The 23,015-nt window shown below is 39.4% G+C and overlaps 1 protein-coding gene across 3 annotated transcripts in view; it reads right to left on the bottom strand.

Annotated features, from left to right (window-relative positions):
* Nucleotides 1-22,811, bottom strand: part of erlin2 (ER lipid raft associated 2) — a 28,425-nt gene extending 5,614 nt beyond the window's left edge. Inside the window, exons 1-12 of one of the 3 annotated variants that reach the window (XM_034148579.1) lie at nt 22,675-22,811; nt 22,381-22,476; nt 20,743-20,853; nt 19,864-19,945; nt 18,659-18,705; nt 18,434-18,495; nt 16,256-16,381; nt 14,651-14,724; nt 10,025-10,083; nt 4,208-4,299; nt 4,034-4,123; nt 1,029-1,108 (exon numbers count right to left, since the gene is read on the bottom strand). In XM_034148579.1, coding sequence (XP_034004470.1) covers nt 1,029-1,108; nt 4,034-4,123; nt 4,208-4,299; nt 10,025-10,083; nt 14,651-14,724; nt 16,256-16,381; nt 18,434-18,495; nt 18,659-18,705; nt 19,864-19,945; nt 20,743-20,853; nt 22,381-22,430 — 873 coding nt within the window. In that variant the 5' untranslated portion in view covers nt 22,431-22,476; nt 22,675-22,811. The remainder of the gene's footprint in view (nt 1-1,028; nt 1,109-4,033; nt 4,124-4,207; nt 4,300-10,024; nt 10,084-14,650; nt 14,725-16,255; nt 16,382-18,433; nt 18,496-18,658; nt 18,706-19,863; nt 19,946-20,742; nt 20,854-22,380; nt 22,477-22,674) is intronic. The other 2 variants (XM_034148580.1, XM_034148581.1) reach the window with 2 other exon arrangements.
* Nucleotides 22,812-23,015: the final 204 nt, after the last annotated feature.

Raw genomic sequence — 23,015 nt, 5'->3', positions numbered from 1 at the left:
TATTGTTACTATGCAAGGACAAGTACTAGAAGTGGTTGCCTGTTACAAATACCTAGGTATCTGGCTTGATGATTGTCTTACTTTTAAACTTCATGTCAATAACCTGCTTAAAAAGCTGAGGGTTAGGCTAGGTTTCTTTTTCAGAAACAAGTCCTGTTTCTCGCTTGAGGCCAGGAAAAGGCTAGTCACTGTGACCTTTTTACCTGTGCTGGACTATGGTGATTTGTTGTATATGAATGCACCTGCCCATTGCCTGAACAAGTTAGATGCCGCCTATCACAGCGCACTGAGATTTGTCACAAATTGTAAAGCACTTACACATCACTGTACCCTGTATGCCAAGGCAGGTTTGCCATCACTTACTGTACGGAGGCTCAGTCATTGGTACACGTTTATTTATAAAGCTTTGTTGGGTAAACTCCCGTATTATATCTGTTCTCTGATAACACAGAGAGTTGCAAGCAGCTATTGTCTGAGATCGCATGATGTAGTCTTGTTAGATGTGCCAAGAGCAAGGACTGTCTTAGGTAAGACAGCTTTTATGTGCGCAGCTCCACTTGCTTGGAACAAGCAACTTGCTCCTCCTGATTGGTGGAGTTGGCCCAATAGCCGTAGCGCCACTGTCCTGACGTCAGGACAGTGTTCAAATCTGGATCAGTTTTTATCAGATCCGTTGCAGCCCCTTTTTTAGAGATTTGGGTATGGAGGAAAATAGAGAGGGTTGTGTTTTCTGACACTTGGTGAGTTCCCTGGAACACCGGGGACACATATTCATGTATAAAAGACGTACAAAAGTGCATTTTGCATGATAGGTCCCCTTTAAATAAGGTTAGTTAGACCATGAGTTAGACCCTAGTCTTCCTGACAGTTCAGTGTGCCGCTGGCCCGGTGTAATTCAAATGTACCACCGCACAGACACACAGCTGCTGCCCAGCCGCAGCACCGGAAATGGAACTGCTGGGAGAAAGACTGACTATCATGTAACGTTATCTTTGACAATATTTCGTGCTTTTGTGTAATCTATTTACCTTATTGGCTTCTGCTGTTCTCTGTGACGTATAAAACTCTGCATCAGCTCGGGCTCTCATCCGGGCGAGGAAAGCACCATCTGTGAATCAGAAACAAACAGTCTGAGTTCTGTGTAATAAAAAAAGTCCAAGCTGCTTCGCCGCTCAGAGAGGAGGGAGCTGGTGTAAATACTGCAACCTACAAACATGAGCCCATCTAAACAAATGGTTTCCCAGACTTGAAAACTGAAAACAAACACACTCGGAAAGAAGCGGTTCTGATTGTACACAGCTGCTGAAAACCACATGAGGTTTTACTCATAATCCCAACAGGTTTTCTTTGCATTGAATTCTGACGCACTCTTTCACATCTCTACTTTGTCTTTATTCAAGTAAGAATGTAAACAAGCTATAGTGTGGTTTGCAGACGTCCACGGGTTTGACTTCAGATTAAGTCTGAAGTCATAGACGGTTTATATGTGTCTGTCTTAAAAAAACACATGCAAACAAAATATGTAAAAACGATGGCATGTTTGTAAACCAAACGGGGGTCTCGGGGCAAGAAAATAAAGCAAACCACAAAAAACTTTTTCCAAATTGAGTTGTCTTTTGGCCTGTACAATAAAATCTTCTACTTAATACATAATAATACATTTGATTTATATAGCACACTTTAAAGACAACGTCATCTCAAGGTGCTTCACAAAGCTATAAGGAGAAAAACATATAAATATATATATATATATCTAAAGGAGCATATTGGATAAAATATGGCAATATAAAAAATTAAAATAAAAGGTTAAGAGCATAAAAGGTTTAAAAATAAATAAATAAATAAAAGGACAGTCAGTAAAATGCGGTGTGGAACAGGTGGGTCTTGAGGCATTTCCTAAAAACTGAGAGTGATGCCGAGGTCCGTATGTTCTCTGGAAGCTGATTCCACAGACCCAGGGAGGAGAAAGCACGGTCTCCCATGGTGACCAGTTTGGTCCGCGGAACAGCCAGGAGATTGGAGCTGGCTGACCTGAGTGTGCGTGAGGTATGGGAATGTTTTCTGATTAGCAGTTCCTGTGGGTAGGTGGGGCCAGTGTGGTTGATGGCATTGAAGACCATTATGAGGACTTTGTAGTTGATCCGGTGTGTTACAGGGAGCCAGTGGAGTGAGTGAAGGATGGGGGTGATGTGCTCTGATTTGCGTGTTTTTGTGAGTATCCGGGCGGCACAGTTTTGTACATATTGTAGTCTCTTGAGTGGTTTTTGCTGGAATGCCTGCAAGCAGAGAATTGCAGTAATCAATGCGGGAGGTGATGAAGGCATGGACCAGTTTTTCTGCATCCGGTTTGGTGAGGGAGTGTCGCATTTTGGAGATGTTCCTCAGTTGGTAGTATGAGGCTTGGCAGACCATCTTTATGTGTGCTTGGAATGAAAGGGATGAGTCCAGTTTGACACCTAGGCTCGTTACAAGTGGGGAGAGGCGAATGGAGTGGCCATTGATGCGGATATGAGGGATATCAGTTTTTTGTGTTTGATGTGGTGTTCCAATCAGAATGGCCTCTGATTTGCTGCTATTCAGTTGGAGGGAGTTGTTGCTCATCCAGTGGTGTATGTGTTCCAGGCATCTTGAGACATTTGAAAGTGCCATATGTTTATCCGGGGCAGTTTGGAAATAAATCTGTGTGTCATCGGCATATGTGTGGAAGCTGATGTTACTTCCAGTCTAGAAGTTCATGTGCTGGCCACTTGCAAGCCCCGCCCCTCTAAAAAGATTCGCTGACATATTTCGATTCAAAATGGTGAATTTTGCAGATAAGCGACTAGTTTGCAGGTATGTAATATAACATGTCAAAGCTTGAATATACTAAACAGCTGGGGTCTTCTAAACATGATACTCTACTCTGAAATGCATTTCATTTGTACCATTGCTTTCCCCTTACATAAATGTTTATCATATCTTATCTATATTAAAACCAATGTTTAAGGAAAATTCAGTCGTTCGGGTTAGATTCATTTAGATCTGGTTAGTATAACACATATTTTTAAATACTTCTGTTCAGTGTCTTACCCCCTATTCTCACGCCTCAGATAGTTTGATGGAAATTGCCACATCGCTGAGCATGTTTGCTTCTTTGTCTTAAAAGGATTTTGACTTGCCCTGGCAGGAAATGCACATGTTGTGATAAACTGTTTCATATCCCTCTGACCTTTTCAGCGAGTCAACATGATGACAGGAATAATTGCTGTTTGCTAATCCTCTAATCCTGTTAGAACATGTGAAGACTGACTGGGGTACTTTAGGAAAGTGTTTTTACGTTATGGAAACAATGTTGAGTCAGCTGCTGCTGGTAGTGCCCAAGACCAGGCTTAAAACCCGAGGGCACCGAGCATTCGCAGCAGCTGGCCCTAGGCTCTGGAACACTCTGCCCCTCCATGTGAGGTCGGCCCAGACCCTAGGGGTTTTTAAATCTACTCTTAAGACACACTTCTTCTCTCTGGCCTTCTAGTCAGAGCGGAGCGCGACTCCTGACATTTCCCTGTGAGTGATTTTTAATTTTTGCTGTTGTAATTTGTTGTCTTCTGTTTGCTATTGTTGTAAAGTGTTTTTATTGCATGTACAGCACTTTGACTCGACCAAAAATCGTTTTAAAAATGTGCTATATAAATAAAACTTGATTTGATTTGAACGCATTGTTTAGATAAAGCCATGTCTTTCACTTTTGTTGATTTGTGGCCCTAGTTGCTCAGTCTTTGGCTCTAACTTACTTTAAACTGATTATTTTTTCAGGCTGTGTTTAGATCATTTGGTACCACCCCTGACTCTTCAAAGTTTATTCAAATCGAAGTGTATTTATACAGCCCAATATCTCAAAATTGTCAGTGGGCTTTACAGATTAACAAACACGAATGAGAATGCTCAAAGATAAATATTAGTCGGTATTAAAAACTAATTTAAGTTAGATTGGGTATTTCTTTTACTTAAGATCATTTAAGAATATTTAGCTGATAAAACTTTTGTTCTGGATACAAACCTTCAATTTCAGAGATCCTTTTCTCCGTGTTCTTCTCCATGACTTTCTGTCCGTATTTGATCTCTGCCACTTGTGCCACTTTCTCAGCCTCTATAACACAAATAAGCACCTTTTTGTATAACAATATTTTGTATAATGAACTTCTCTTCATTGTTTTCTTTGTCTTTGTCTCACCTATTATAGCTTTGATCCTTTCTGTCTCCGCCTCCTTCTCCACCACCTTCTGTGTCTGCTGAGAGATCAGCAGCTTCGTCTTCTCGCTCTCCCTAAAACACAAACACACACTTTACATTAAAACACACACATCTAGGCATGTACAGAGCAGGCTTTATACTGTTTAGGTGGGATATCTAACACTTGTATTATCCTGCGTGTGTTAACATTTATAGAATAATTCCCCCCAACCTCGACATGTGCAGAGGCGTCACCTTTGTGGGTCTGCACATTTTCCATGCATCCTTAGAAGCACAATTAGTATTTTAGTTGGATGTTATGGGTCTTTATTTTAAATTTCTGGACCAACTTCAGGAATCAGTGCTTCTATAGTTTACTTTAACGAGACATTCATGCTTGGCTTGTAGGTTAAAAGTGTTTACCCTGCATAGCAGCTGGATTCCATAAAACAAGTTTACACAAGAAATGCAGAATCACAAGATAACATGGACATCCATCTTGTCATGCTTCAAGTAATGCATTTGTATTCAAAAAAGGCCCCCTATTATGCAAAATGCACTTTTTGATGTCTTTTATACATACATTTGTGTCCCCGGTGTGTCGGGTAACTCACAAAGTGTCCGAAAATACAACCCTCTCTCTTTTCCTCCGTACCCACATCTCTGAAAACGGGCTGATCCAGATTTGCTGCCGATATGACGTAATATGTGAAATGTGGGCTGGCTTTACGCCCACGGCCCTATCAGAAACGTCGGTGTATCAGAAACAATGCGTTTTGGAAGTAATATGGTCTTTGTTTACATTAGCTACGGACCCAGAATCAGCAGTTCTCTAACAGGGCTGAAACAGAGGGGATGGAGGCTAGAATGGGTGATCTGTTTGGTATTTTGAGCAAAACACTTCATAGACGTTTTTTTATATATCTGAGACCTATAATATATGCCTAAAAATAGTACAATAGGAGACCTTTAAACCAAACGGCACACTGTGAGGAACTACTGGGTTTATGTGTGTGAGGACACAGGAAGACGACTGTTTGTTCAAAACAACAATGGTGTCTCCTAAAGAGGTAGGCCTAAATACTTCAAAAGCATCAGATATTTAATAACTTGACTGTTCGTTAGAAGAACAGTAAGTAAACGGCATCATTTTGTGGGCAACATTTTGATTGACTGATGATTTTTCCAATTCCCTGCGAACACATTTTTGAACAGTATGTGCCTGCCTTTTTCTAGGGTTCCCACACCTTCTTAAATACATTCGAGTACTTTTCAGGCTTAATTTCCTCAATTAAAAGGACCCAACACTTGAGCCAGGTTGCATTTTCAAACAATGATCCAACTGCAGGAAAGAAACATGCAAGAGAGAGTGGGACATAGCCAATTTAGAAAATGTTAAATAGCAAAGCCCTTGATTTTTTCCCCTTAAAACTCACACATTTCAAGGATTTCAAAGAGCTTGTGCAACCTGTTAACCGTAAACAACTAACTATTCAATTAAATTGACAATTGGACTTGTGCTGTTTAGGATACATATTAATACATCATAGAAATGTGGATGCATCACAGATTTCATAAACATCTAAGTCCTTTGTAATTATGAAGTGAATGGTACTTATTCATAGGCAATAAAACAATATATTGTCATAAAATAAACATAGAACAAGCCAACACACTTCACTTTGACATCACAGGCGTTTCTTTGGAGGTGATCAGGACTTGGTTTTTTACAGATTTGCATGAAAACTTGGTCTCTGAAGCTTTTTTCGTGTTTCTTTTAGGATTCCTGGTTTCTGACATAATTCTCAACTCTCAAACAGAAAGAGAAAGAAAAACCTTCAGACTTTTAACAAGTGAGCAGAAAGATGCAGAAACATAAACATGAGACAGCCCGGAGACTTGGAAAGCGTTTGGGAAAGTCTGAGCCTGTCAGAGCAGGCATTTGGAGTGGGCATAACATTTCAAAGAATGACATCCAAACCCTGTGCCATCAGGACACATTGACAACAAATGCTCTACTTGTGTTTTCAATCTTGGCTTTGCATCTTCGAGTCTTTGCCTCATTGGGAAGACTTCCTATTACTTAACGAACCACATCAATCAGTGTCTGTTCATCCCTCAAGTAATCCTTTTAAAGTTAGAACAATACAACTGCTGGTTTGAAGGGAAATTGGCTTAATTTAATAACCTGGGGCTTATTTCCATAACCAGGGTAATCTACTCTCTCATCACATATTTGCTGGGATCTGTTTGTATTACTGGCTTTCAGTCAAGTAAGCCACACACTTTCTCACAGCCTGAAAAGACAAAGGTCAACATTTACTGAACCATTTATGAAAAAGTGAAACCAAAAGTATGTCTCATGGTCCAAAGCCTGTTAAATTAAAGGCAGTATTTGCAGTAGATAGAGATTAAGTGTAGCTTTGCTGAGTGGAAAGTTTTGCTGCCATAAAACATGAATTTTGAAAACTTTAGAAACTGGTCACAACCTCGTGCGGTCGTCTGACTGCTCATGCTGTGCCTCCATTTACAGTAAATGATGGCACTGCTTCCAAAGAGCTAGGAAATTGGGGTTAGTGAGTAATTGTTACCGTGAACCCTAGGTATGATGTCAAAATCCCCCCCCCCAAAAAAATCTTCAAAAGTGAGCGCTGCCTCACCGCCCCAATACCAACCAACAGAGCATGTATCCAAAGATAACAATTCTAATCAAGAGGCTACAATTCAAATGAACATTCAATTATATTATAGTGACAATAGCCATTGAACACAATAACCAAGAAGAAGAAAAGACTGAAATGTATGAGCAAAGAAAGACAGAAACATGGAGAAACTATGCATCAGCTGGTTGGTGTTTTGTTTAATCCTAGACTCCCTTGTCAAATACATTTTAAACTGTATTGTAAATACTCCTGGTAAACTCAAACAGATCTAAAACCCTAAGGTTCTCAATTTAAAGCAACTCAGCTTAAACACAATAAAGTAAGGCAGCGTTTTCAAGCAACTCATGGAAGCAAAGCAACGTTAGCTTCGATGGCTAGTTAGCTAACGTTACAAACGTCAACAAAACCTGTGTGCTTGCTAAATATAAGAAAGCCTGCTTTTTTTCTACCTTTGTCTGAAAACATGTAAACATTATTCAGAGCTTTAATGAGAACGTGCTACTATATTAATATTAAATCTGGCCCGTCTTATTCAATTTTTTCATTTACATTGTATATACACAAGGAGCGTATGGCACCTTATTCATGTATTTTCACCACACAACTGTCATAACATCCTGTCACTGCATCCCAAAATAAATTTGTTTTAGCAGATACTCCTTATAAAAAGGTGCTTCAGACGGTCTGAAGATGCTAATGATTTCTATGTTACTGTTTGGGGCTAAAACACTGATCTTTGTACATTTGCAATGAGGCTCATTTGCAAAAAAAAGGTGTTTTCCCAAAACGTCTGCTTAAAACATTCTTTAAATATATGCAAATGTCACAGGAGCACAAACACTGTGCTGTTATCTGCTTAACAACACAGATTATTACACAGGAGTATTTCAACATTTGCAGGTGCTTTCATTAGTTCTCGCTTCCTTTGTTTGCACAGGTTGCACAGGTTTAATAACTACAAAAGCCTCGCCCTTCTTTGGTTTAGTTACCTCTGCACCTCTGAAGTCCCAGTAGATTTAATCGGTAAACAGCGTATGTGCTGTGCAGGCAGCAACAGCTAGCTTTTGTGGAGGATTATGAAATGTTCCACTTAAAGTGGACCTATCATGCTATATTTGAATAATATAGTGTAGGACCATACCTATATAAGGCACATTTATACTTTTTTATTTTCAAAATACCAAACAGATCATGCATTTTAGCCATGCCTCATTTTGCTCAATTTGAAAAATGTTAGCTCTGTTTTTGCAAGGGCTGATTCTGTGAGAACAGCACCATCTACAGGCCTGGCATATGTACTACAGCGTCTCCAGCACTTTCGAACGGCAATGGCCGTGGCTGTCTCCTCCTGATTGGTGGAGTTGGCCCAATAGCCGTAGCGCCACCGTCCTGACGTCAGGACAGTGTTCAAATCTGGATCAGTTTTTATCAGATCTGTTGCAGCCCCTTTTTTAGAGATTTGGGTATGGAGGAAAATAGAGAGGGTTGTGTTTTCTGACACTTGGTGAGTTCCCTGGAACACCGGGGACACATATTCATGTATAAAAGACGTACAAAAGTGCATTTTGCATGATCGGTCCCCTTTAAAATATTTAAAATAACAGTAAGCTGTGATGCTTTTCTATAGTTGAACACATGTAATGCTGATGCCTGATAATGAACAGCTGAAAAGATACTCCTGGGAATGAAGACGCTATCTAATATGAAACAGACTATTCAACACATCTGTAGGGAGACATGTGTGTTGCATTAACTCGGCTTCGTGTGGGTTTCTGGCTAGAAGTCAGGCACGGTGCTTTACTTTTATACAACATCTAAATGATTTCCTTTGTCTTACTTGCAGACTGTGGCTGGTTCCCCGCTGTGCTTTTATGAACCTTACTACAACTTACTGTCGAAATGTTGCCTTTTAGTCAATCACATAACTTGGATATCAGGCACTGTTACTTTTATCCTAGAATTTGTACCCGTGCTACTCTATTTTACACACAGAGACAGACACACACATCCAGCACCAGCAGACACTTTCTACGCCGTTATGGGCACTCTTTTGCAATAATGAGCATTTTTTACTGTAATATATTCATCCACCTCCATTTTGAAGTGACTGTTATTTTGTATATATTGACTGTTGTGCCTTTTATTTATGCCTCTTAAAGGTGGGGTAGGTAAGTTTGAGAAACCGTTTCAAAATTTTGAAAATACACAACCGGAGAAAATCTGCCACTTCCTTACAGAGCCCCTCCTCCAACACACACGAACGCGCACATGACCAATGAGGGCACGAGATAAGTTTGTGCACAGATGGAAGGCTGACAGGCAGGTAGGCCATCCAGTTATTTTAGCCGGGCCGGCTAAAATGATTGGTCGTGCTTTTTACAGTATTACGGCTTCCACAGATGACATTTTTTTATGGATTTTTTGTCAAAGCACTTCAGATATTCATTGCTATCGGGATGTTAAGAGCATTCCATGGAATATAACAAAAAGTGTATCTCGCCGGTTTCTCAAACTTACCTACCCCACCTTTAATGTGTGCATATGTATATACGAGTCTATGTTGATTATGTGTGTATAGTGGGTGTACAGGTGTGTATGTATATGTATGTATGTATGTATATATTTTTATTTAAATATACAATTGCATTTTTTTTATCTTCGGGATTGTGGGAAACAGTATTTCGATCTCTTTCTGTACACAGAAACTGAAACATTTACAATAAAGTTGACTTTTAGCATGTTTTATTTCTGTTCTCTTAGCTCTTAAGGGGGCCCTTTTCTGGTTTTGGACAGGTATGAACCTGCAAATGAGAATTTGAGACCCTTAACATGCGCAACGTAATGTTTTTTCTGGCACTTTTCTTAAGTCTGTTCATGTTTTTTGTAAAGCATTTTGAATAGCCTTTTTGTTGAAATGTGTTTTATAATACACTTGCCTTGCCTTACTGGAAAGCCTCCTCTCTTTATCACAGTTGCTGTTACGGAGCACTGATAATATATGAGTGAGATGCTCACAGACCGACCGGAAACAGCAGAATCTTACAGGACTTGGCAGGGAGGAGGATCCACTTGGGAGGGAAATGATTGCACAACACAGGCAATGGGGGCCAGGGAACATTCCTCTGTTGGCAGGGGGACAACAAATAAAAACTCACATGAGCTCGTAGTTCCTGCGAATGCTCTCCGGGATGATAGGCTTTGTGACACGGACCGCCTGCGGATCAAAGACAAACAGAGAAAGAGAAAGAAAAAGTTTAGTCCGAAGCCGGCAAGAGGGACATTTATAGAAACATTAAACCCCCGGGGGAGATATCAGAAGAATGAGAAGCTGAGAGAAGCCAAATAACCTTTATTATCCCCAGTTGGGAATAGAAATGTTGAAACAGTTGCTTCAAATAAAATATATAGTATTATTGTTTTACTTATTTATTTCACCTATAACAACAAAATATTCCTTTGTCTTAAAATTACTTTCATTTTTTTGTTTGCTTTTATAATCACCTATACTTGTACTCTGAAAAACTGTTTTATGTTAGGATAAAGAAAAAAACAAAAACAATAAAACAACAGATAAAATATGTACAAATATGCATTTAACAATGTATAGAGTAGTGTATTCATATAAATAGTGATATCAATGCTTAAAATCAGATTAGAGCTCAAATGTCTTGTGTAATTCAGTAATAATGTTAAAGTATTATTGCCCAGTAAATGCTCTCTGACCTGTGCGCTTACTGGTTTCCCAGAAACAGCCATTGTTATTTTAACTGTACCTAGAGAGTTACAGGAAACATTAGCCAAGAGTATTAAAGCCCAGTGGAGCGTTTTAAACACTAAGCAGGGTAGGGATTTTATCTCTGTGGGAGGATTTAATGAGAGGGGGGGGGGCACTCAGGCTTCTTTTAAAGTCAGTCAAAATATTGTCTTTTATAAAAAGAGGTCTGGTGTTGTTATGATAAGCTCTGCAGGACAGGGGCTTTACAGAAGGTTGTGAACTGCTATAAAAAGACTTTTGAGAAGAAGAAGAAGAAGAAGAAGAAGAAGAAGAAGAAGAAGAAGAAGAAGAAGAAGAAGAAGAAGAAGAAGAAGAAGAAGAAGAAGAAACACTTTATTAATCCCTTACAGGGAAATTTCTTTCCCCACTCTGTTGTGTTTACACACATTACACACACAGGGGAGGATATACATGCACAAACACAGAGGATATACATGCACACACACACAACCACATGCAGATAGGAGAGGTGGCAGAGCAGAGAGGCTGCCAGGTACCCGGCGCCAAGGGAGCAGTTTCGAGGTTAGGTGCCTTGCTCAAGGGCACCTCGGCAGTGGCCTTGGAGGTGAACTGGCACCTCTCCAGCTACCAGCTCACTCCAACTTTGTTTGGTCCGATCGGGACGTGAACCGGCGACCCTTCGGTTCCAAGACCAAGTCCCTACAGACTAAGCCACTGCCGCCATCACTGCCGCTATCATCTCTTTATAAAGAGTTTCATTTTGTTTGTCGTTATTATTTATAACTTTAATACCCTGGTTCTGTACCGCAGTTCATTCTGAGTTTAGATGCCTTCAAGCTTTAAAGAGACTTTTTAAAGAGAGACGACACGGTAACCATCTTTTTAAGGTAAACCCAACGTTTGTTTAACACTTTGTCAGAGCAGCATGTCTGGATTAGAACACAAATTGTGCCTCAACAGTGAATCACCTCGAGTAGGACATTCCTGTAATACTCATCTTAGATAACGTAAATGATTGGTGAAGAGTGCTTTCCTTAGTATTTCTATGATGAAATCATGTAATTTTCTCACTCTTCGTGATAAATAGTTTTCCTCCAAAAACCCATGAACAAAGATCAGAAAATGCGCTTCCAGTCAAATGTTTCCTTATGAGGATACATATAAAGCTGTGATGAGAAATGTATCTTTTTGGTGTTATGACCCCGAGTCATTGGGTCCTGTGTGTTGTTGTTGTGTTATGTATTTTCTCTCCTCCTGTGTGTGTGTGTGTGTGTGTGTGTGTGTGTGTGTGTGTGTGTGTGTGTGTCAGCAGATTTGCTGTCTCCTAACTAGTCCACCCGAAGAGACAAGACTATTTGAGCTGCACCTCTCCTGCTCCCAACAGTGTGTCTGTGTGTGTGTGTGTGTGTGTGTGTGTGTGTGTGTCAGCAGATTTGCTGTCTCCTAACTGGTCCACCCGAAGAGACAAGACTATTTGAGCTGCACCTCTCCTGCTCCCAACAGTCTGTCTGTCTGTCTGTCTGCGTGTGCGTGTGCGTGTGCGTGTGCGTGTGCGTGTGTGTGTGTGTGTGTGCGTGTGTGTGTGCGTGCGTGCGGGTTCAGACCCCTGTAGTAGAGTTAGTAGATCTGTAGGCCTCTGTGGCAAATTAGATAGTAGCAGTATGTAGCAATCTTTTTGTCCCTTTTGTAAACATTCTTATAAGTATCAAGCCAGAAGTGTGAGTAAGAAGCCCTTTTGTTTAAACCCCGATTTCTCCTGTTTTGGGGTAGGAGCCCGGTAAGAAGCCTGTCTTCTGTTTGATTGGTTTCATTTAGTTAGGTAAGTTGAGGGTCCTTGTTGAACAGACGTTGTTGTTTGTTGTGTTGGCTATGTCTCACGTCCGAAGTAGTAATTACACTGCTAATGGTAATTTTCTTTGTCCCTGACCTTTTCTTGGGAGTGGGAAGATGGGGAGCGCGCATTTTAGTGCTATGCCTAGGTTTCCCTAGACAAAGGTGGCTCTATAAAGAAAGCTATTCATTTTGGTAGATGGCTGTTCCCACACTTTCCTTAAAAACACCATGTCAGATCACATGTGTTACAAGCACCATAAGCAAACCTTTGAGCTTATATGTTCATTAATATTGTCTTTTATAAAAAGAGGTCTGGTGTTGTTATGATAAGCTCTGCAGGACAGGGGCTTTACAGAAGGTTGTGAAAGTCAATACAAGGCTGTGAACTGCTATAAAAAGACTTTTGTTAAGAAGAAGAAGAAGAAGAAGAAGAAGAAGATACACTTTATTAATCCCTTACAGGGAAATTTCTTTCCCCACTCTGTTGTGTTTACACACATTACACACAGAGGGGAGGATATACATGCACAAACACAGAGGATATACATGCACACACACACAACCACATGCAGATAGGAGAGGTGGCAGAGCAGAGAGGCTGCCAGGTACCCGGCGCCAAGGGAGCAGTTTCGAGGTTAGGTGCCTTGCTCAAGGGCACCTCGGCAGTGGCCTTGGAGGTGAACTGGCACCTCTCCAGCTACCAGCTCACTCCAACTTTGTTTGGTCCGATCGGGACGTGAACCGGCGACCCTTCGGTTCCAAGACCAAGTCCCTACAGACTAAGCCACTGCCGCCATCACTGCCGCTATCATCTCTTTATAAAGAGTTTCATTTTGTTTGTCGTTATTATTTATAACTTTAATACCCTGGTTCTGTACCGCAGTTCATTCTGAGTTTAGATGCCTTCAAGCTTTAAAGAGACTTTTTAAAGAGAGACGACACGGTAACCATCTTTTTAAGGTAAACCCAACGTTTGTTTAACACTTTGTCAGAGCAGCATGTCTGGATTAGAACACAAATTGTGCCTCAACAGTGAATCACCTCGAGTAGGACATTCCTGTAATACGCATGCTTAGATAACGTAAATGATTGGTGAAGAGTGCTTTCCTTAGTATTTCTATGATGAAATCATGTAATTTTCTCACTCTTCGTGATAAATAGTTTTCCTCCAAAAACCCATGAACAAAGATCAGAAAATGCGCTTCCAGTCAAATGTTTCCTTATGAGGATACATATAAAGCTGTGATGAGAAATGTATCTTTTTGGTGTTATGACCCCGAGTCATTGGGTCCTGTGTGTTGTTGTTGTGTTATGTATTTTCTCTCCTCCTGTGTGTGTGTGTGTGTGTGTGTGTGTGTGTGTGTGTGTGTCAGCAGATTTGCTGTCTCCTAACTGGTCCACCCGAAGAGACAAGACTATTTGAGCTGCACCTCTCCTGCTCCCAACAGTGTGTGTGTGTGTGTGTGTGTGTGTGTGTGTGTGTGTGTGTGTGTGTGTGTGTGTGTGTGTGGGTTCAGACCCCTGTAGTAGAGTTAGTAGATCTGTAGGCCTCTGTGGCAAATTAGATAGTAGCAGTATGTAGCAATCTTTTTGTCCCTTTTGTAAACATTCTTATAAGTATCAAGCCAGAAGTGTGAGTAAGAAGCCCTTTTGTTTAAACCCCGATTTCTCCTGTTTTGGGGTAGGAGCCCGGTAAGAAGCCTGTCTTCTGTTTGATTGGTTTCATTTAATTAGGTAAGTTGAGGGTCCTTGTTGAACAGAAGTTGTTGTTTGTTGTGTTGGCTATGTCTCACGTCCGAAGTAGTAATTACACTGCTAATGGTAATTTTCTTTGTCCCTGACCTTTTCTTGGGAGTGGGAAGATGGGGAGCGCGCATTTTAGTGCTATGCCTAGGTTTCCCTAGACAAAGGTGGCTCTATAAAGAAAGCTATTCATTTTGGTAGATGGCTGTTCCCACACTTTCCTTAAAAACACCATGTCAGATCACATGTGTTACAAGCACCATAAGCAAACCTTTGAGCTTATATGTTCATTAATCAATGTATTAGTGCTGATGTGCAGCATCTTTCAAGATAAAGTCACATTAATCAGTTTTGCAGAGGAATAAAAAAACATGCCACCAATGTCCAAAACGTATCCGGGCTAGCTAGACATGAGACACTTGTAAAAAGGTACGTGACTTGACTGCAGCTTTTGTGGGTTTCAGTGTACCTGAATGATGAGTCCAGGGGCCATGGATGTTAGATCCTCCTGTAGAGTCAGCTTCAAGTTTTCATCGATTTGGTCTGTGGGGGAAAAGTACGAGAGACACAAGGCATGTAGGTGAGCTAGTGAGAATAACAATAAAGATATCCTAGTCACATTGGTTTAGTTTGATTTGAATGTCTCTACAGATGTCAGATTTGAGTCTAGCTCACCAAACATAAAATTCACTTCTAAAACGGTATGTTTCAAGTTATCTGACAAAGAGAGTACGAAGACATTTCATTTCAGACTTTAAATGAAAACATTTTTTGAGAAAAATCTGAGAATATTACAGTCAATGTATATCTGCCACAGCAGTTATAAACATCAATGTTAGTCAACTAGGCCTGTTAAAGAATATTTAACATGTCAATATATATTTTGAATAAGAAAACAAATAGACAGCCAGTGGAATATGAAAATCAAAGTTGGATTGTAAATTAAGTCAGACTAGTATTTATTTCCACCTGTTAACCTTAAAGTATTCATTTTGAAGAAAAGGTAGTTTTACCGTCTTAAGTGTTGTCTCATGTGATGCAAATACAAGAAGAACATAATTAAATGTGATGAAGTACAATATGGTTATTTTAAACCATGTATTAATCAAATTCAAGAACTTTGCATGGTATCTGAAAGACAAAACTACTGCTGACCAACTATCAGTATTTGAACATAAGTCACTTGAATGATCTGTAACACAACTTGAGTAAATGATAAATAAAGTGTTCTCTCCGTCATAATGAGGCCAGGTGTATGATGAGACACTTGCATACACATCCTGTGTTTACCCAGGTGTATGATGAGACACTTGCATACACATCCTGTGTTTACCTCGGTGGACATTTGTAAGATTGATAGTTGTAACAATGTGGTTTCACTTAAAGTGGACCTATCATGCTATATTTGAATAATATAGTGTAGGACCATACCTATATGAGGCATATTTATACTTTTTTTTTTTCAAAATACCAAACAGATCATGCATTTTAGCCATGCCTCATTTTGCTCAATTTGACATTTTTTAGATCTGTTTTAGCAAGGGCAGATTCTGTGAGAACAGCACTACCTACAGGCCTGGCATATGTACTACAGCGTCTCCAGCGCTTTCGAACGGCAATGGCCGTGGCTGTCTCCTCCTGATTGGTGGAGTTGGCCCAATAGCCGTAGCGCCACTGTCCTGACGTCAGGACAGTGTTCAAATCTGGATCAGTTTTTATCAGATCCGTTGCAGCCCCTTTTTTAGAGATTTGGGTATGGAGGAAAATAGAGAGGGTTGTGTTTTCTGACACTTGGTGAGTTCCCTGGAACACCGGGGACACATATTCATGTATAAAAGACGTACAAAAGTGCATTTTGCATGATAGGTCCCCTTTAAATTAAGTGCATATGCAGAGCAGGTGTTGTCTGTGGCACTCGTAACCTAGTTAGACGAGACATAAAGATGTAGGCTCTTTTGAACCCTTTCATGTAGGCTGATTACTAATGAAGATGTTTATGAAGATGGACCATTAAAAAGGAGGGGGAAGGTGTCTTAAATGAGCAGTTCGCTAACACCCAGAGTGCAGGACTCACCGAACAGCCCGATGTAAACCTCCTGCAGCGAGTGCACACTGCAGAACTGGTTGAGCTCGTGGTGAACTTTGTTGAATATCAAAGCTTTGTCGTAGTCCGCCGTGAAGTTCTTCACTATGTCGAAAACTGCAGAGACAGAAAATGAGGGCTCGCTCAATTTAGGAAATACAGCACAGAACACACACACAGTCTGCAGGTGGGCTGGAGCCGGCTGCAACCCAAGCACGTCTAATGTGTCAGTCAGTGCCAAGATGTGTTCAGACGTGAGAAGAAATCACAGGGAGTTTAGGATTACATTATGAAATCTACAATTAGACTTCACATTATTATTATTAATAATGTTCTACGTGCAATTACGTATCTGCCACTACGTGTTTTTGCACTACTAAATACTGTTAATATTTACATTAATGATGAGACCGTCTATGTTTCCTGTAGATATTTAATTGCTCTTTTTACTGCACTGTTAGTGTACAGTTTTATTATTATAATGCTGCTGTGTTTAATGTATTTTTGTAACTCTGGCACAACAATTTCCTTCGGGATGAATAAAGTCCTATCTTATCTTATTGCCAGCGCTCTGTAACGATTTCTGAGTACAGAGCGCTGGCGTTCCTTTCTTCCTTACTTAGTTAGTTTATTGTCCAATTCCTTGTTTACATTCTCCTTACTTCGTCCCACAGCGAGGAAAATGACATCGCTACAGCAAAGGGGACTGTGCAGACTAAAAGCTAAATGAAAGAGTAAGAGGTTAAATAAAGATTCACTTAGACAACGGACTGAACTGGAAGACCAACGCAGTTACCTTTCACATTTAACAACCATAATTCATCTGTATATAATGTCTTCACACTGTACCTTGTACATTTATATTTAAAATACAATTTCCTTGGGGGGTGGTGATGGTTTGTTCTAAAAAATTGAAAATGGATGAAGATCATTGTCTCAATTGTGACCCTGTATGATTGTGCCTGCTCTTCAATAACAAAACATTACACAAATTAAATATATATACAATTTCTTGCACCCTTAATGTTTATTGCCCTTCATGGTGTATACTCGACAGTACATATCTTTCACTGTCACAATGTAGATATTTTACTCTTATTTTTGTTTTATATTCTCATTTTTACACGTTTATATTTACTGCTTATGTTTTGTTTTCACATCATGTGCAACGCCTTGTTTGCATGCTGTTGTGACCGAAGATTGTCCCTCAATAAAGTGAATCCTATCTTTATCTTAAAGTGGACCTATCATGCTATATTTGAATAATATAGTGTAGGACCATACCTATATAAGGCATATTTATACTTTTTTATTTTCAAAATACCAAACAGATCATGCATTTTAGCCATGCCTCATTTTGCTCAATTTGACAATTTCTAGCTCTGTTTTTGCAAGTGCTGATTCAGTGAGAACAGCACCATCTACAGGCCTGGCATATGTACTACAGCGTCTCCAGCACGGCAATGGCCGTGGTTGTCTCCTCCTGATTGGTGGAGTTGGCCCAATAGCCGTAGCGCCACTGTCCTGACGTCAGGACAGTGTTCAAATCTGGATCAGTTTTTATCAGATCCGTTGCAGCCCCTTTTTTAGAGATTTGGGTATGGAGGAAAATAGAGAGGGTTGTGTTTTCTGACACTTGGTGAGTTCCCTGGAACACCGGGGACACATATTCATGTATAAAAGACGTACAAAAGTGCATTTTGCATGATAGGTCCCCTTTAACAACTGCTGTTGTGTGGTCTGCTGGCGGAGCAGCATTGGAGCCGAATACATTAGCAGACTTAATAAACTCATAAAGAACACAGGCTCCATCATCGGCTGCAGACCGGACCCTATTAGATTTGTGGAGGAGAGTAAGGCCACTGAGTAAATTATCGTCCAATACGAACAATCCTGACCACCCTCTCCAGCAGATACTGTGTCTGTAACCGGAGCTCTTTCTGTACCAATGACCGAGACAGGAAGTCTTCCCTGACAGCAGCCATCAATCTGTACAACACCTGACCTCTGGCCTGTAGAAACCTCCCAGACTCACAGTTTTGTTTTTCAAATAACTCCACTCTGCTCTGCTCTTCTAAAACCCACCCACTTTGCACACACTCTATCTCATTGCAATTGACAATTGACAGTTAAGTTTCTTTCTGTCCTGTTGTACACTGGTGGGTTTACCTGCTGATTGATGAAGGTAGTTCACCACTTCTATACGGTCAAAGTAAATCATCACTCCTCCCCTGAAAGAAAGAAAATACATAACACTAATTAACTACACAAGATAAAGCGTTTGCATTTCATGGTGTAATACTCCCCCCAATGCATTGTGTGTGTGAAGGGTACATAATTCATGCTCGAGACCACACATGATACTACTAATAAATTAAACAACTGCAGACCTACCCTGTGCCGCATGGGACATTCTTCACCTCATCTGTCTGCAGCGTGGTCTGCAAAAACAACAAAATAAAACATTGAATTAGTATTGCACAAAACACACTCTTGAAATCGAGGTAGGACTGGGAATAAATCAATCAACACAATATGAAACCAAATTCAATATGTCAACTTGTTATTTTATTATTATGTTAAATATGTTCAGGGTAAGTGGTTAAGAAGTATATGATTGTTTTAAAGTTAATCATATCATGAGTATCTTTTGTTATACGTTTTTTTTTTTTATCATTACTATTATTTATGTACTTAAAAGGTTTATACAGTACATGTCCCTGTTTTGTGCCTGAAAATTACATCACAAGGGTTTTATCCTCTATTTAAAGTACATACAATCTTTACTAAATAGTAAGTACATGACAGAAACATGGATTTGACTTGCATACAGGATAAATGGTGTTACAGGAAATCCTGGCCAGTATCATTAATGCATTACAACATTAGAAATTGCTGAGTAAGTATCTCTGTAACTCAAACTCACATTACGTTACACACCTTCACAAAAGGTGCTTTATATCAAAGAGCTGAGTTTAGCGGATATGCTGATAGACCAGGAGATATTTAAGATAAGAGCTTTATTCATATTCCAGGATATTCAAACTAACATCACACTGGATATTCATTTTGTTTTATCTGGTGTTTAGATCAGCAGTGACCTGAATGAGCAGACTATAGTCATTGTTCACAAACATTTGATGTAATTTGACCAGAGTATAATACATTCCTGCAGCAGGTCTGAACTCAAATCTGGAAAAAAAATTCTTTTGCAAATCTATTGCATTATCTGTATGTACTTATTGTTCAGGATTCAGATTATTATGCATGTAGAATGGGCTGTTGTATGATTCAAGATTCAAGGCTTTTATTGTCATGTGTACATAGCTACAGTGTAGATACATCAATGAAAGTCTTAGGTCACAGGCTCCTCCAACAGAGCAACACAATAAAACAGACAAAATAGTTAAAATAGTGCAAGTAATACAAATAAAATAGAATATAAATAGTGCAAGGAGAGTCTATATACAAGTAATTGTAATATGATATATTAGATAAATAATTTGTAAGTTGCAAACAGATGAATGTTATGGATGTTCTTTGTACAGATTGGATTTGGGATTTTAGGCATTTTAAAAACTGAACTTCAGTTGACTCACCTGAACAGGCTTGTAGGTGGTGATGAAGGGAAGCATGAGATGGAAACCAGGACCGCTGGTGGTGGTCAGCAGAGCCCCTCCCCTGTAACACACACACACACACACACACACACACACACATTTCATCCATAACTTTCTTGTGAAAGTGAACCTCAATACGCTTTTATCCAAGTAAAAACATAAAAACATTCTGCATTGCTATCTCTTCAGGATCACCATGAGCCTGCATCTTAAAATACATATTTCCTACTGGAATGTTATCTTATAATAAATAAAACTGTATTCTCAAATGTGGTATGATGAATTACAGATCCGGGTCTTATCCAAAATGATAAAGCTTGTGGTAGCCTTAATTTAAGAGATAAAGTGGAGCAGTGAGTGCATTTAAGTCAGTTAGCACTGCTTCCATTGTGCTTTATGCTCCTGCTGATGTTAGTACAGATCTCGTTTACTGCGCCCACATACTCCAGCAACTCATTTATCAGTGGGAAAGATATTATAATTGACCCATGTCCACTCATAATAGAGATCTCTGTTCTTGGATGGCATCATAATGAGTCCACACTTTGTTTATAGAGCCCGGCTGGAAAGCAGAAGCTGATTTCTTTCTTGTTTGTTATGAAAACTCTGATATTTACTGCGTGTCAGTACAAGAAATTACACTTGAAATACTCTTACCAAGGCACAGAGGCACAGAACCACAGCTGGATTATTTGTGCAATCTTAACACCCAGGTATTTATAGTAGTCTCTGTTTAACAGTTTAAGGCGAACACATTTCAAGCAGATGCTCGTTTTTCTTTAGCCTCAGTTTTACAACAGAGAAATGTACCGCTTATGTCTGAGGTATTCAAATAAACAATGTGTGCTGCAGTCTCACCTGTAGTAAACTCCAGTGTGTCCCTCGTCAATTTTGTGCACAGAGGATAACAGCGCCGCTCCTCCGAGGGCAGCGATTATCGAGAATATGGCCCCCCACTGTGCCATCCTGCTGACAGGTGGAAAAGGAGACCGCATGTAAAATGAGCAGGCGGGAATAAAGTTTCCCTTTTACTGTCTACACTATATCCTGCTTTAATTACAAGCAAATGCTCCCAACTACAAGCACTAATTAACGGTGGCTATGCCCTCAGATGGCACTAGTTTATAGTATTACAATTTAAATAGTTTTTTGTATCTATATTTGTTTACTTTTGCACTTTTTTATTTTGTATTTCCTTTTATGTCTTAATACGTAATTTGTCATTTTAAATACTGGATATTTTGATATTGGAGGAATTGATCATTTTTGCGTGATTATTCTCATTATTATTGAAAATACATTAAAAGGACCATAGTGTGATTTATGAATCAACAATAAGGGGATTTGCAATAAACAAACATTACAATACTTTTTCAAAATGGCACTCCAACACATATTTTGCCTGCACAAATATTGTGGTTCGTGCAATTTGAATATTACACTAGTCCATATTGCCATTGCGATAAATTGTTAATTGCATTGTTGGAGGGGCATTGGACTTTTATGGCCACATTTTGTATATAGATCTGTATATTGTGCATATGCAAATGTAGGAATGCAGGAACAGGTGCAGTTGGCTCCTCGCTCTCTTTATGTCCTCTCAGCACAGGCTTAGGCAGCCATCAGCTGGGACTTAGTGACCTTAAAGAGGATTGAGGCTGCAGTGTGAAGACGTTGTAACCTCACGTCAGACATTAAGTGACATTTGCTGGTATCATGTACAAAATAATGTACATTCACATAAACGTGATCATGTTAATTTAAGCTAAAAGATAAGTTGCTTTGGTTGGGAAGGATTTGCAAAGATATAAGCTGGTGACCTTCAGAGACAGCAGTGTTTTTACAACCTCTCTTTGTATGTTTGAGTCAATTTAATACAGATATTTTAGTTTTTATAAATAACATTTTTGTGAAATGTGGCTTTTTTCTTCTTAAGACACTGGTCTGCAACTATTTGGGTTGATGCTGGTCATATGTTTCTTCGGATGTCTAAATAAACAGAAATAAACAAAGATAGAGTGGCATTTTAACTTATAATCTACTCGTTTGCAACATGAGATGCATGCTATGATAGTCAAACGTTAGATAATCTTTAAAATGCATGTAGCTTTGCAGCAGTGACTTCCTGCTTGGACAAAACGGGAGGAAGTGATTACTCAGAAATCCGGTACGATATCGCTACAAAAGGCACAAAAGGGTTAAGTTAGAAAAGTTAAATCTTGTACGAGAAGAAATTATCTTCATGTATTTTCAGAATATAACTCATCGATCAAACAGAAGCCTTGCAGTTTCTAAAAACAAAGCTTCCCCTGCTTCACGGAAACGAAAGCTACAACAGATCAAAGTCCAACGTTATTAAAAAAACACTCAATTCAAAGGCATCCCGGGTATGCCGAATGACAAAGGGGAATTTAAAGATGTGTATACAGTCGTACAATTATAGGATTAACAAAGATATGGATCACTTATCCGAAAAAGAACTTTAAATATACAAACCTGTGAGGGGAGTTTGGTTGTGTGGCGTTGGGAGGAGGCTCTGATATCATAATGTGAATTATGTTAGTCCTGCTTAAAACAGGAAGTATTTTCCAACTGCAGACAGTTGGAAAATATTATCAGTTACTTATATTTCACAACAAAGCTTACTTTACATTTCACTGTCGCCGTAAAAGCTGTACAATCAGCGGTAAATATCGATCATCCCATGTACTATTAATCAGAAGGGATGAAACCAGAGTCTTTGTTTATAAAGATGGTAAAACAGTGTTGTTTTTTATTAGAAGGTCTTACCTGTAATTTCAGCAGAGAGGACACGAACAAACAGAAAACAAGCAGGCACCTCCACAGGCACCTGCAACCGTCTTCTTCTAAGGTGGACTTTGACCGTTGGCGTAACACGTGTGGCGTTAGCGCCCCCTTGTGTGTGGAAGACCTCTCAATTTCTATTTCATTTAATTTATTTCTTTAATTTATTTATTTTATTTATTTTATTTATTTTATTTATTTTATTTATTTTATTTATTTTATTTATTTTATTTATTTATTTTATTTTTATTTTTATTTTTTTTATTTTTTTTTTTGCGTTTGCCAGTGTAATATTTTTCACATTGCAATTACATGCACACTAATGA

The sequence above is a fragment of the Trematomus bernacchii genome, unplaced genomic scaffold (assembly GCF_902827165.1).
Source record: "Trematomus bernacchii unplaced genomic scaffold, fTreBer1.1, whole genome shotgun sequence".
NCBI classification, from domain to species: domain Eukaryota; kingdom Metazoa; phylum Chordata; class Actinopteri; order Perciformes; family Nototheniidae; genus Trematomus; species Trematomus bernacchii.
Note: the sequence above shows the minus strand (reverse complement) of the source record. Positions and strands in the feature narration are given on the sequence as shown.